At 41.4% G+C, this 15,472-nt stretch overlaps 1 protein-coding gene across 1 annotated transcript in view; it reads right to left on the bottom strand.

The window, feature by feature from the left end:
* Nucleotides 1–1,910: 1,910 nt before the first annotated feature.
* Nucleotides 1,911–15,472, bottom strand: part of Tspan5 (tetraspanin 5) — a 164,287-nt gene continuing 150,725 nt past the window's right edge. Inside the window, exons 3-8 of the mRNA XM_076864432.2 lie at nt 14,543–14,689; nt 10,149–10,319; nt 8,119–8,244; nt 6,069–6,116; nt 5,844–5,960; nt 1,911–2,206 (exon numbers count right to left, since the gene is read on the bottom strand). Coding sequence (XP_076720547.1) covers nt 2,141–2,206; nt 5,844–5,960; nt 6,069–6,116; nt 8,119–8,244; nt 10,149–10,319; nt 14,543–14,689 — 675 coding nt within the window. The 3' untranslated portion in view covers nt 1,911–2,140. The remainder of the gene's footprint in view (nt 2,207–5,843; nt 5,961–6,068; nt 6,117–8,118; nt 8,245–10,148; nt 10,320–14,542; nt 14,690–15,472) is intronic.

Here is a 15,472-nt window from a genome sequence, read left to right as displayed (position 1 = left end):
TACAATCACTCTCAAGTGTAAAAAATAAAGGGTGATTAATTAAAATTTAAAACTCACTTGGACTTGCTGTTTGGCCTTTCACTGGCTGTGCCAAAAGGGTGGGGATCTTGCCTGATTCTGAATCAACTGGTCAGATGGAGTTCACTGGAGAATGAGGTAATAAAAAAGACAAAAGTGCCAATTGGAGAGCTCAAGTCTTCTCCATGTTGGAAGGACATTACAAAATGACAACCGTGGGATGGGTGAGAATGAAATAAGATACTCTTACATCCAGAATACCGACTGAACATCTCTACCTATACAGAGACACAGACACACACATGCAGAGTCATACACACATCCAAATTGTGGAGACAAGATTTTAGAAGAATCTGTCCTTTCTCTAAGCAGACTGACACATTCATCAGCCACCACAATGCCACATGGGGCTCAAGTGGAAAACTGTGCTAAATTTCCACAAAGTATGCTAGCTGGCAGCCCATCTATGAGCTGACAAATGTGTCGCCACTGTAAAATAGGCTTGTGGTTTTCCTAGTGCTCCAACAGACCAAAGAGCAACATCCCGGGGACACCAGCTGGATTAAAATCTGGGGGAGCAAAACTTGCCCTCCCATCTGAAGTGGAGGGCAGGGGCGGCAGCACCTGGAAGTGGTTTTCCTCTTTGTGTCAAAGAACACTTGCCCTCTTTAATGCACTCCCCCTCCAAAGTATTTTTGTGCTTTGTTACCATTTTGATGGTGAGGAAGCAAAAAGGACAGAGGAGCTCTGGCCATGCACTAACTTTTTAATCAAACTAAACTGGCAAGGAGGAAGAAGGAAAAAAAAAATCATTAGAAGCTTTTTGATTGTGACAACACTGTTTTGGAATTGGGTTTAATTCCATTCAGAGAGAAAGATGCAGAAAGGTGCAGAGGATGGGGCTCCAAAATTGGCAATGGAAGAGATGGTGGAGTTCATGAGCTTTGTGATGGCACAGCCCGTCTCTTCCCAGCCGGGCTGGGACAACATGCCATGATCTCCCAACGCTGGGAACCTATGGCCTATTCTGAAATAAACGCCGACCAATATTTTAAAAGGTCAGTAGGAAAGATGGCAGGAACAGGAGATGGATTTAGAATCACAGGTCATGCAGGTTAAGATTATACAAACAAAATTAATATTTGAGCCAAGTTAAAAAAAAACACTTTAAAATTTAAGAGGGACTATATCATAGCTTTCACCTTTGGGAGACCAAGAAAAAACAAAACAAGAACAATAACAAAAATCAAAACAAAACAACAAAACCCAGAATATTCCAGAGTTTCCAAAGAATCCAACCACTAATTTGGTAGGGTGGGGGTGAGGGAGTGTTTAATTAACACCTCTCATTAACCTCATTTTCTCCTTGGATGTCACTGATAAATAAAGCTCAGGCCTACTTAGAAAAAAGAGTGGTCCTGCTAAAATACGGCATTATGAAGTCTCCAAGGCTTGCTCGGTGCACACGGAATACACAACTTTATAAGAGATGCTCCAGGACGGACCACGAGTACCACCCACATTACCTGCTCAACACGATCACAAACCCTCAACCCAAAGGCAAGCTGTCTTCCTCTTCAGACGACAGTGGCAACAGTTCCCTGAAATGTACACGGAGGGATGCCAAAACACCACTGCCCTCCAGGTAAGGAAGGGGCTGAGTTTGAGCAAAGATGTACTTCATTAGGCCACGGAACACAAGGCAGTCTCTCCAAGGTGGGACGAAAAGCAAAACTCTCTCTCCCTGTCCTCCAGTGACTGAAGTGGAGGACAGGGCTGTGTTCTCCACCGATTCATGTACCTCTGGGTGCCCCACCCTGCCTTGATTTCCTTTTTGGTAAGCATCCATCCATCCATAAATTCATGGCTACAGTACAGATTCACGGCGCAATGACTTTCGTTCTGGCTATCTTATTAAAAAAATTTTTTTTTTTCTGTCAGTGAGCAGCATTATCCAGTTTTACACCCCCAACAAAAGAAACAAGTTCTTGGCAGCTCCATTAGGTGGGATTGCAGGATGCCTGTGTGACGGGGTGCACACAGCTTGCATATCAGTTCGGCACGCGGGAGGGTGATGAAGGCTGGGTCAGTCCAGTGTCTTGCAGCAGCTGTTGCAGGGGCTCTACCAGCTAGCCCTGACAGCTTCAATATCACTAACCAAATTCTGGGCCAGGCATATCCCAAAAATCTGAAGGAAAAAAAAAAAAGCAAGTCAAACAGTGAAATTCTTAAATTCATTAAGCTTTTCCTTGGCCCTGTGTTCTTTTTTTTTTTTTTTTTTTTTTGGTAATCTGATTGTTAAAAATTGAGATTCAATTCATGTTCATGTACTGTAAAATGCATCCATTTAATGATAATAATTCAGTAGGTTTTAGTTTATTCACTAAGTTATGCAACCGTCACCACTATCTAATTATAGACATTCTTATTACCCCTTGAAAAAGCCTTCTTTGCCTAAGCAGTCATTTCTATTCCTCCTCCCATATAGCCCTGGCTGTATTTCTATGTATTAATGAATTTCTATAGATCAGATATTCTGGCATTTCACATACATGGAATCATATAATATGTAGTGTGTCTTTTTACATAGAGCAAAATATTCTCAAGTTTTATCCTCATGTACCAATAGTTCACATTGTTTTGTTTTTGTTTTTTGGAGGGGGTGTGCTGTTTGGGGGGAAAGGTAATAAATTTATTTGAAGAAATGGTACAATGGTACAAATTTTAAAACTTTTTAAGGTTTTTTTTTTTTTTTTTTGGTACTGGGGATTGAACTCAGGGGCACTTTACCATTAGCCATATCCCCAGCCCTTTCTATTTTTTACTTTGAGACAAAGCCTTGCTAAGTTGCTAGGATAGACCTGAATTTGTGATATTCCTATCTGAGCCTTCTGAGTCACTGGGATTATAACGGTGTGCCACCATTCCTGGCTTTAAGGGAATGTTTTGGTACAACTGACAGAGAAGGTAACTCCAACATGCTTGCATTACCTTTGAGACCAGGGAAGTCACTCCATGGCCATGGGACAGTCAGCCTAAGGCTTATCACGTATCACTGTGTGCTAGTCAAAGAGGTCTTCTGCCATGACAGATTCAGGGGCTCCTATTCTGCAGAAGTTGATTACATGGTCACCCAATTCTCTAAGGAATTTTTCCTGATCGTTCAGGTAATGAGTCTCAATAAAGTTACACAGAGAGGGTCATTTTGTCAGTAGCCAGTTGCATGTGTCCTGCTCCCCTGTCAAGGTCTGGTTTCTTGATATCCTGCAGGAAGACAGAGCTACCTCATTAGTTCTGGAGTTTCATCAGTTTCCAAGCATGTTCCCTGTCCTTGTGAGATTGGTGAGATCTGGCAAAGTTCTTCAGAGTCACATCATCCTGGTCAAAGCCGTAGAACGATGGGCAGGCAGACAAGGGGAGGTAGAGCTCCAGTTTGACCTAACTGAGAGGCAGAGGTAGGGACGGCAAAGATCCTGGGGTAGTCTGAGGGTATGGTGGAGAGGTGGAGAGGGGCTGGCTCTGGGGGCCAGTACAGGTGGTGGACAAATGACAGGTTCTTTCCAAGTACTGTTGAAGCAGGAAATCACACTGACTCTTTTTTTTAAATTAATTTTTATTGTTGGTTGTTCAAAACATTACATAGTTCTTGATATATCATATTTCACACTTTGATTCAAGTGAATTCTTGGCCAAGCATTCTGGTTGTTGAATGATATTCTATCTATGTCTATACCACATTTTGTTTATCCACTCATCAATTACTGAATATCTGAATTGTTCTTTTATTTGATAATTATGAATAAAGCTGCTATGAACATTTATGCACAATTTTTTGGTGAATATGTTTTTCAATCCTTTTGGGTACATTCCTAGGACTGGAATTACTGGGCCATATGATACCTTTATTTTTAACTTTCTAAGAGCTGCCAAGTTGTTCTCCAAATAGGCTGCACCCTTTCATGCCTTCCAGCAGCATGTGAGGGTTCCAGTTTCTCCATATCCTCACCAACACTTATTATTGTCTTGTCTTTTTTTATTCTGCCATCCCGCTGAGTGTGAAATGGTATCTCATACCAGTTTTTATTTGCACTTTCTAAAGACTAATGATGTTGGCATCTTTTCCTGTGCATATCAGCCATTTTTTATCTTCTTTGGAGAAATGTCTACTAAGATCCTTTGCTCATTTTAAAACTGGGTCTTTTATTGTTGGACTGTAAACATTTTTTTCTATATTCTTGATAAACTTTTTTTAAGTCATAAAGTTGTTCTTATTTTTTATAAGTTTATTTTATTTGTTTGTTTTTTTATGTGGTGCTGAGGATTGAACCCCATGCCTCACATATGCTAGGCAAGTGCTCCACCACTGAGCCACAACTCCAGCCCTTGAAAGACCTTTTTAAGACAATGATTTAAAAATATTTTCTCCAACTTTGTGGGTTAACTTTTTACTTTCTCAACAATACCATTTTCAGCACAGAAGTTTCTTTAATTTTTATGGAGTTCATTTATTTACATTTTCTTGGGTTGCTTGTTGCTATCATATATAAGGCAACATTTAATCCAGAAATCACAAAGATTTGCATCTGTATTCTTCTAGAGTATCACAGTTTAGCTGTTATTTGGCTCTCTTCTTATTTTCCTTTTCATTCTTTTCTTTTTCATTTCTTGGGTCTCTCTACATTGCCCAAGTTGGTCTCAAACTTCTGTACTTGAACAATCCTCCTACCTCAGCCTCCTGAGTAGCTGAGACTGCAGGCATGCACCACCATGCCTGGATATATTTAGGTCTTTGATCTATTTTAAGTTAATATTTACATATTATATGAAATAACGGTCTAATATCACTTTTTGGTACACAGATATCCAATATTCTCAGCACTACTTGTTGAAAAGAGGGTTTATCCCCAATGAATGGTTTTGTTCCTTTGTCAAAAATAAACTGACCATAGACATATGAGGTTATTTATAGACTTCCAATTCTATTCCTCTGCTCTACAATGGCTAGTCTTATTTGAGCACACACTATCTTGATTGATGATGTGGCTTGGTAGTTGGTTTTGTATCGATAAGTGTGAATTCTCCAAATTTGTTCTTTTTCTAGTTCATTTAGACTATTCTGTGTTCCTTACATTTCCATATGAATTTTGGGATCAGCTTTTTCATTATGGAAACAAAGGCAGTTTGAATTGAGATAAGGACTGCAATGAAGTTGTAAGTCAATTTGAGGAGTAACGCCGCTTGAAAAATGAAGTCTTACAATCTGTGAACACAGGATGTCTTTCCATTTATTTAGGTCTTCTTTCAACCATGTGCCCTGTTTGTGAATCTCCAAAGAAAGTATCATGTCAACAACATAAAGAGTCCAGCTCTTGAGACCACTCAGGAGGAAAAGTGGGTGCTCCTTCCCTCACTGTCACTTTGGCAAGCTGGTCCAGACAGCAAAAAGGGACACAGCATCTCTGAAGCTTCCCAAAGCTCTAATCTCATCACTGAGATCTACTCTGACTATTCAAGTCTGCCCCAGTTATTGCAATGCAGTATGACTGAGCTCATGGAAACAAGAGAACACTATCAGGCAACTAGCGATCTAGTTAATTTCTCCATCTTGAAAATGAAAATATAAATAAATAAGATTTCCTACAGTATTTCAGGATCTAAAATCAAATCTTAAAAAAAAATGCAAATGGAATAGTTTGGTCTGTTTGCAGCCCTCCAATGTGTTTTAACAACAATGACACTCAGGTGATTGTGCAAAGCTTCTGTCCTGGTGAGGGCTCTCCTGGGGCACCATTTCCCTGTGTTATCCATAAAGGACCTTGTCTTACCTGCAGCAATGCAATGCCTATGAAAATACCAGCCACGATGGTTAAATTGTCCTGCAGCCACTTCTCAAACTGGGGCACACAGCCTTTTGTGTAGATTACAATCTGCTGGTCAACTTCCTTCACAAGGGAAGAGGAGAGCAGAGTGTCACAGATACAGCACTGTGCATATGCAAAAGCGCCTCCAAACACCCTGCGTGCTAAGTGGCAAGATGAGATTCCACTTACTGGTTTTTGCCTGGCATCGTAGCCACACTGAGTATTGATGACATCTTCCTGGTAAAGAAAGAAAAAGAAAAGTGAAATTAAACAGAAAATCCATCTAGAAATGGGCAGAAGCCCCCCAGCAAGTGTCAGTAATAAATGTCTACAGGGGTATACAGATGGTAGAACTATGTTAAACACTTTAGCTATGCTATCCCATGTAATCATGATAACAATTTTCAGAAATAGGTATGAAAATATGCCCTATTTTATACATGAGGAAAATGGAGGCTCGGGGAATCTCGAACAGGACAAATCCATTATGTAGGAAGCTCAAGACTCAAAGTGCTGCCGACAAACAACCCTAAGGAGCTTAAGGGGTGCAAAGAATGGAGGAAGTAGATTAAAACAAAACCTGAAGGACACAGTAAGTACCTTAATTTTTTTTGGTGGGGAGGGAGGTCTCTTATATTTTTGTGTGTGTATATGGTGCGGGTTGCATGTTAAGCATAAACCCAGGGCCTGTGTGGGCCAAGCACATACTCATACATTTTAATCTACAAACTTCTGTATTGTTTAGATGGTTTTTCAACAAGAATGCATTACTTCAATAATTAAAAACAAACAAACACAGTCCTGACTACCTATCACACGGGCAGCCTAACATCTCCCAGGACCTGATCAGACACTTGGGTTCCACTTTTTTGAGTTAGTTTATTCTTTCCCTCTGAGGAGTAGTAGGTAGATTTTCTTAGCTTAGATCTCAGAGAATAAAACAGTTTTACTGAAAATCTCTGTAGTTGAAAGGAGAAGCCTAGTGACTCCCGAGAATCTTCTGAATTCTTATAATGGACTATTAATATTAGACAGGACCTGGAGACAGGGAGCACACAATTCAGTGTCTGCTGGCCAGTGGCAAGACCACCAGAGTGGGCACCTCAAGCCCAGAGATGGGCATTCTCTGCCCTAGGAGGGGGATAAACGAGCCGGCAGGAAACGAGCCATCAGGACCAGAGGTGGACAGTTCTTAGTAATTCTCAGTCTCCTTCAGACCAAGAAACACAGCCCAGGCTAAACCCGAGCTGGTGGAGAAGGCCTGCCCACCACAACACCAAGACCACAGCCTCTCTTAAAGAGGACCATGGCCTCTACCTTGCAAGTGAGCAACCCTTGGAACTCATCTATGCTCTCCTGGCTCCACTCATTGGGGGCAAGGACAAGCCAGGGGGAGGACACCTGGGGACTGAAGGACTAAGAAGGACACTGGAGTCCAGGAAGGCATGTAGCTAGGAGCACGCAGGGATGAGTGTGGGACAACCTCCATTTCTAACACCCAATTCTGGCTTTTCACGTATAACAAGGAATTGCATTTTCAGTCATTCTGTTTACCAGGCTGAATCCTTTGACTCCAAGATATAATCAAAACTGTGGTATAAAGGATTGGCTTATAAATAGGGTTATTTAATGGTTTCTTTTTAAAAATAATATGCAAACAGCAGTTACTGTAGTTATTATGACGCCCAAGAGCCTGGGAGGCTATGGTCTTGCTAAGAAGTAGTCTAGCCCCAGGTGTCTCAAACTGTCCCTCTGCTCCCAATACCTTCCCTAGGAACTTGGCTGGGAAGAAGAGGGTTATGAGCCCCCAACTAATGGAGAGCTCTCGTGTGAGCCCAACCTTCTCATAAAGAAGTGATAACAAGCGATATGGGCAGGCTGCTGCCATTTGGTGCTTGGTTCCATCACTGGCAGAAGAGTGAGCCTGAGAAAGTGACGGACACTCCATGTGCCTTGGTCTCTTCACCTGAAAAGGCAAGATAATGGTGGCATCTGCTGGTAGAAATGTTCTGAACTTAAATGTGCATTAATACCTTGGCCTGGGAACCAGCATAGACTGCTACATTAATGCCAGGGATGATTGCTCCTACCAGAAGATCCGAGCGCTCTACCCCCTACAGGAGTTCCAATTAGCCAAAGGCAGGTAAGAAGAAGTTTCATGACAAAATCGCTCTACCCATCCCTCACACCCTCGCTGTGGCGCACAGAGCAGGCCAACTGTTTGCTGGCAGTCACTCACCGCCGGATCTTTAGTACAGCAGGAGAACGGCACGCCGCAGCGCTCTCGACTTGCATTGGAATCTGTGCAATTGAAGTAAATATTTAGGTTCCAATCATCAGCTCCAAAAGCCCCACAGCACTGCCACTAGAGCAAACAGGAGACAATTAGAACATCTTGACTTGGAGGCGATCAGGCGCCTACACTCACACCCGCCAAAATGACACCCAGCCTCTGCCAGCTCTAACCTTCTCTTCTGTCTCAGAATTAAGTTTTTCAGCCAAACAGAACCTAAATGGCCCCTGTAAAAGCTTCCAGAGTAATTAAGGCTGAAGGTTTACAAAGATGTGTTGGCATGTGATTTAAATGATCAATGAAACCCATGGTGTTGGTGGATATGAGTGTTGTACAGCAAGAGCTCACTAAGAACAGGATCAGTTTGGCTTCGAAATCTTCTAGAAGGATCTGTAAGAATATTCTAGAAGGATCATTAACAAGATGGCAGCATCTGAAGGAGGAAACTGGCCTGTAGGTGGGCTTAAAGTTTTGATCTCCATATTTTAATGGTTTTTACTGACATACAGTAAACTGCACATTCTATAATAATATACCAACTATATAATTTGGTAAGTGTGACATAGCATTGTGAAACTATCACCATAATCAAAATAGTGAACATCAGGCTGGGGACATAACTCAGTGGTAGAGCACTTTTCTAGCATGCCCAAGGCCCTATAAGCCCAGAAAAAAAAATGTTAGTGAACATATTCATATCCTAAAAGTCATACAGGGTTGCTTCCATTACACTTGTTTCTGTTCTGAATTTTTAAAAACAAGAATATACATTTACATTTTCAACTTTAAAATATAATATACTGAGTAGGTCTTAAGTGGAGCCATATTCAAGGGCTATTCCATAAGACCCCTACTAACCCTCTGTGCTAGACTATCTCTACTGCTTTGAATTAAATTAATACAAAGTTTTGACCACTGTAAGGCTTTCAGGACCAACAGCTACTTCAAAATCCCAAACTACATGATATAAAAATAAAATCACATGAAACAATAGTATTTCCGAACAAAGCAGACAGCACTTCAGGACGCTGTGTGCACGCATGTTCTTCAAGCTCAGCTGGGCCTCCGAGGGCTTGGGCTGTGCATCTCAAGGTCTGTCCCAAAGCTTCATCAGGTTTGTCATGCAAACGAGTCATGAAAAGTACTGGGGGAGTGTGAGCTCACATCCACTATGACCTAACAGAACATGAAGTCTGCCGAGGAGATGAAATGGGGCTCGGTTACACACCCCACCTACAGCTTGCTCTGGACAACTGCTGGTGCGCCATTCGAAACACACGGCTCACAGCCCAGGGCTGATGCCCAGTGAGGAAGGGTGGTTTCTCTCACAACCAGTGCCCGTGCCTGCTTCTTTACTTGCATTGAGTTAGCTGTTCACATAGTCAAGTTCACACACCTGAGGGTTGGGTGAGACTCTTGTGCACAGATTCCCCACTGGCTGGAAGGCTAGGGAGCAGGAGAACTCCTAGGGTTAGGAGCTTCTAAATTTTTAGTTTTAACTGCTGCACATGTTATAATAATATATGAATAGGCATATTTTAGGAACTTTGCTGACAAATAGTCTATGAAGTACATCATGACAAATTGGGAAGTAGGAAGGGTTACCAAAAAGGGAGTCAAGGAACAAGAAAGAATCCATATTTAATAACCAAATAAAACTTTAAGCCCACAGGAGAACAATGTTCTTCAAAGGCTGATAGGGAAGGACCACTATGATTATAACCTTTTTGCTCAAGTTTTCTTCTTTGTTCCTCTAACAGAAACTGACACAAGTGAAAATTGAACATTTCCATTTTAGACTCAAATCCTATAAGTCACAGAGTGAAAAAATAATATACAAGCGGACAAAGAAAAAAAAATATGCAGAAAAGTCAGAGACGTTTCTAGCTGGCAGAGATGTAGAAATTAGAAGAGTATTGTGGGGTCATCCTTTTGAGAAGACTTTCAACTTTAAAATAAACCAGATTTGAACTTACATATTCCTGGGTGAAGTCTATAAGGTTTTGCAAATCAATGTCATCCCTGTACGCTCTGATGTTGTTGTTTATAAAGAAATACAGCTGGTCTTTGATCCAGTCTTTGAAAACAAATGCCAAAACCCCAGCAGTGAGCTCCAGGAAGAAAATAATTCCCAGGAACACAGAAAACTAGACGAAAGACACATACACAGAACACAGTTAAAAGGGCTGTTTTGATCCCATGTAGTTACATAGTTACTCTCTGAAAAGGTTTGTAATTACAGTTGATTGTTACACATCTCCAAACCACAAAATCTTCAGTTTCTTAAGATTTAGTAATAGAATATTACACTCCAAGAAAGAATTTTTAAAAATTAAAAATCAATTCATAATCACATTTTAGAGTCTCTGGAGTTCCACTTGATAATTAACCAACAAAGCCCATAAGCAAACATGAGTCACAGGAATTTCTCATTAGACCCACATTAATGCCTAATGAATTTCTCGTGATTAATGTACTGCCAGACATCTGAACAATGACCCGCCTCTACCTCTAGCAACCTTTTTTCTAACTTGAAAGATAGATTATCCCAATATTTTACAATCATCTGTCACTCGTACTGTGGCCTTGATTCTTTATGCAATATATCCTTTTTATGGATTCAGACACAGTTTTAATTCCTCTTTGCACCTGCTGTACAGCATGAAATAACAGATTGGTTCATCTTGGACAAAGAAGTCAAAGAGGAAGTGGGGGGAAGTGTGAATGTGACATGAAAATAATTTCCAATTGTAAAAACAGAATGAGCCCCTGGGTTAAGGGCTTTCTGGAGAATGCTAGCTGTACTTGGCTTCCTCTGGGAAGCACCAAGCTCAGGAAACGTTTTAAATAACATCAAAATGCAGCCAAAGGGAGACTTGTGGCTCATGTAGATAAGAAGAGTTTAGGGCTAGAGACCATAAAGCAATGTGGTAATTGCTCTTAACTCTGGAGAAATCTCCCTTCCTTCTAGAATCCTCAGAAGAGCCTTCACTTATTCATTTACTGACTCTTGTTCATGCCCACCGTTCTTTCCACCTCAATCACTCCCACATCCTTACCCTTCTCAATTTTTTTAAACAAAAATAGATTATGAGAAATGGGGCTATGGAGGAGCAGAGGGCACATTATAGACAAACTCTTGCGTGAGAACAGCAGAGGGTGACACTGGGACCACACCTGCTGGTCAGAGGTCCTGAAGGCTGCAGAACAGTGAGTAGCTAAGGAGGCACTGGGGACTCAGTGGCCTGTGGTTTCTAACTTCAACAATCAGACCCCAAGCTGCCAGCCAAGAGAGAATGTGTAGAGGGAGGGGTTCAAAAACTTTTATTCACTCAGCAAACGTCAACTGAATGACCCTAATGCCCCTGTGGTAAGGCAGGATCTGCAGAAGCAATGATGAGTAAGACCATAAACCTGTCTTCAAAGATATTACAGTCTTAAGTGATCTGGGGGTAGAGAATGGGGTGGGAAAGGGCAGTGGGATGGAGTCTCACACCACTATAGCTGAGTGCTTATCTAGAGTGCCAGGTGTGGCTCTGTGAGGAAGGATGTGGCAGGAGGGCTAGAAGGAGGAAATCAAGTATCTGCCAAAATCTAGGACCCCAAGGTTTAGACTCCAATTCTAGACCCTCCAACTCAGTTCTTCAGGTTCCCAGAGAATTCCTGGTTATCGTTCCTTGATGAGTTCACTGGAAATAAAATGTAAACAGTTCTTAATTATCATCAATGATACCAATAATTTCAAATTAAGCTTCCCTTAATCTGGAAAAAAAGAAAAAAAAATCATACCACTTTGCTCAGTGCCTACCTCCTTTAATACAGTACCCTTTCCTTAACTGAGTACCACCTCAAACATGTAAATGCGATAGTTCCTACGCTACAGAGATGATAAAATCATAACTAGCATGCCCGTTGTGCACACACACAAAACAGCAAGACAGAAGTCACGCAAAGATTTTAATGAGATTTTTGGTTCTCATCTCTGTAAAGGTTAGGGAAGCTCATTTTCCAGTTCCCCTGATACATTTTCTCAGGTTACATAATATACATATCAAATATCAAGTCCAAGTTTAATTGATTTCAAATATTTGGAAACCTACATGCCCCAGGCCTTGTGAGCTAACTTCTCCTATTTCCAGAAGGGCAGAAATGAACTCACAGGCTTCATCCTAGGGCCTCAGTCAACCAGGAAGCTCCACATCCCTTCACTGTAGGATTTTCCCTCAGCAAGAGTCCTGGTCTTAGATATCTAAGTCTGTGTAAAGGCATGCTGACATTTATTTCCTACTTATCTCATAGCTCCTTCCTGACAAACATTCTCAGCCAATTTTCATAGTTTGGACTGAAGAGAGAGGCCCTTAAAAATATTCTCCAAGAATTAAAAAAAAGCCAAAAAAATAGCACAATATTTTTTATTTTCTACATGGGGTTTTATAAACTACTATTTTTAATGAAACTATATTTAAGTAAATCACATTAATGGGGATCTTATATTTGGGGACATGGAGGCTGAAACGGATAAAACAGTGACAACAGGTAAGAATGATAGGGCCTAAACAGACTATGGAAAGGTTGAGCAAGCTCAGCATTCAGAGTGCCTTGTCAGAAAGCTGGTGGACTGGCAGGTCAGGGTCGGGGCAAACCTCTCCTGGAGGCTCCACAGGTCTGGCAAGGCAAGAATGAATCCTATGTGTGTGCAAGTATGAATCTAGAAGATAAAGCAGTTAGAGTCTTGGGAAACTAGCTACTCTTACTATAGCCCCATATAGAGAGAACTAGCTGCTCATTAAACTGTACCTACAACCAAATACTTCTGGGTTTTCTGATAGCATAAATCACATGAACTTTCAGGATAACAGTCTCTTTCTCACAGTCAGAGCTGCCTAAATTCAAAATGGATCAGGCTGGGTGGGGTGTAGTAAATGCCTTCTTAGTCATGTTGGAGAAAAGTTGTCAGAAATGTTGGGGAAGAGAACCGCAGGCCACACCGCTGTTGGGACGGGTTCTAGGATAAGCTCTCGTTTTAAATGAAAATGATCCTTCATGATGTCATGTCAACAAATATTGGAAAGGATTTTAGTTATGCAAACATGGTTCTCTGAAGCTGGGCATGGTGGTGCATGCTTATAATCCCAGCTACTCGGGAAGTTGAGGCAAGAGGATGATGAGTTCAAGGCCAGCCTTAGCACCTTAGCAAAGCTTAAGATAAAAAAAAAAAAAAAGAAAAAAAGAGTTGGGGATGTGATTAGTGGTTAAGCACCCCTAGGTTCAGCACCCCTAGGTTCAGTCCCCAGTACCAAAAACAAAAAGGTTCTCTGGAAATCCCTACCATCTTCCCCTACCATAAAAAGGATCATCATTTAATCACTTCCCTGTTCCTGGAGAGGGGAATAGATGCTTTGTATACAGGACGCACCAGAATGCCAAGTTCCACATCCACAGGCACACTGGCTACATTTACCAATTCTATTTCATATACAAATACGCAGCATATGCCGTTTGTACTTCTTTAGATACAATCTCCAAAGAGAAGGCTTCACTTTTCATTCTTTAATTTTCCTTCTAATCCTAGTAAAAGCTCTCCTCTGCAAATATTCACGCTAATAGCAATCACACAAACACTCTGTAAAGGAACTAAAAATTATGCTGGTCATACCAAGGAGAACTTTGTACTGGCCAAGATCTACCTTTTACTGTTTCTCTATGTTTACTAAAACCAGATTTAACCTGACAGGCCACTGTCACTGTGGTTAAGCCTGGTTCCTACATCCCAATATCTACACAGCTTTCTATTTACCATTTGCATAAAAAAGGGAGGAAATCACTTAAAAGAAGAAATATATATATACTCACCTTTGTCCTAAATCTACTTTAGGGATTAGACTACATTTGTGATACACATGTATAAAATCTCTAAGGATAGCTGGGTGTGGTGGTGCACACCTGTAATCCCAGCATCTTGGGAAGCTGAGGCAGGAAGATTTCGAGTTCAAAGCCAGCCTCAGCAATGGTGAGGTGCTAAGCAACTCAGTGAAACCCTGTCTCTAAATAAAATACAAAAAAAGGGTTGGGGATGTGGCTCAGTGGTTGAGTGCCCTGAGTTCAATCCCTGTTAGCCCCCTCCCCCCAAAAAAATTCTTTAAGGATAGCTTGGTGGATGAAGTTTACATTATTCAGGAGGGATGATCAGGGTTGGGACTGAGATTTCTTACAGGCTAGAAACCACTGCTGAAAGAAAAACAGCACCCGGGCCATGTTTTTTATCACTGTCTTTGGTACAGCTCACCATCTTGCCTGAAACCAGGGTGACCTCTTGATATAAGATAAGAGTTTGGCTTTGAAATCTGCAAGCAGAAAGTGTGATACTTACAAATTTGAGAAGGAAAGTGTTTTCCCTTAGTGCTCCTATGCACCCTGCAAATCCCAAAATGAACATCACTCCTCCGACCACAAGGAAGAGCCACACTGGGTCAAAGCCACCAAGATCGGTGATGGACGAGATGTTGGACAGAACTCCCTGGGGTGGAAAAGAACACAAAAGGTACCAGGATGTGAGGCTAGTTTGTTCACATGTGAGGGTTCCAGCACGTGTCCCCACCCTCACCCTCCAGAGCAACCCTTCAGAGGTCATCTGAATTCTCAGGCATGGTTAGTATTCCAGAGACACTGCCAAGAAAGCAAAGAAGGGTGCACAGGGAAGGGGTGAAGGGAAAGGGGAAGGGATGGAGGGAGGAGAAAAGCAGAAAAAAGAAGAGGAAAAGAATCTGCTTTTCTTCTGAGATCCAAATTTACTTATGTTTTTGGCAAAAAAAAACAGCAAGAAAATTAAAACAAGAAACCAAAATGACCCTAAGAAACTATCATCAAAGTCTATAAGAAGAAAACAGATTACCATGGCTTCTGTGTCCCCACATAAAAGTGGTAATGAGTCCCAAAATCAGTGTAAGAAAAATGCATTCTCTGATACCCTAAAAGGAAGGGGGAGTCATCTTAAAGTCCCCTGGGCCTGGAGATGTTAGACAATGGCCTACTTCAAAGCCCCTGGCATTTCTCAGGAAACAGGGTGAGAGCTAGAAGCTAAAAATGAACACAGCATCCAGTTCTGACCACAAGCTCCTACAAGTTTCTCAGGGGAAAAACTGCATGTCAGGATCCACCCTGAGCTTCATGGAGACCCTTCAGGCTCAGAGCCCCAGAGCGCTCTTATGCGGTTTGTGCTGATGGATGTTCTGTTTGGTAGTTAAAAGAAGGTATTAATACCTTCTTTTAAGAGCTGGGATTAAAAATATATATATCAAAG

The sequence above is a fragment of the Callospermophilus lateralis genome, chromosome 8, assembly GCF_048772815.1.
Source record: "Callospermophilus lateralis isolate mCalLat2 chromosome 8, mCalLat2.hap1, whole genome shotgun sequence".
Lineage (NCBI taxonomy): Eukaryota > Metazoa > Chordata > Mammalia > Rodentia > Sciuridae > Callospermophilus > Callospermophilus lateralis.
This window is presented reverse-complemented; position numbering and strand designations above follow the sequence as displayed.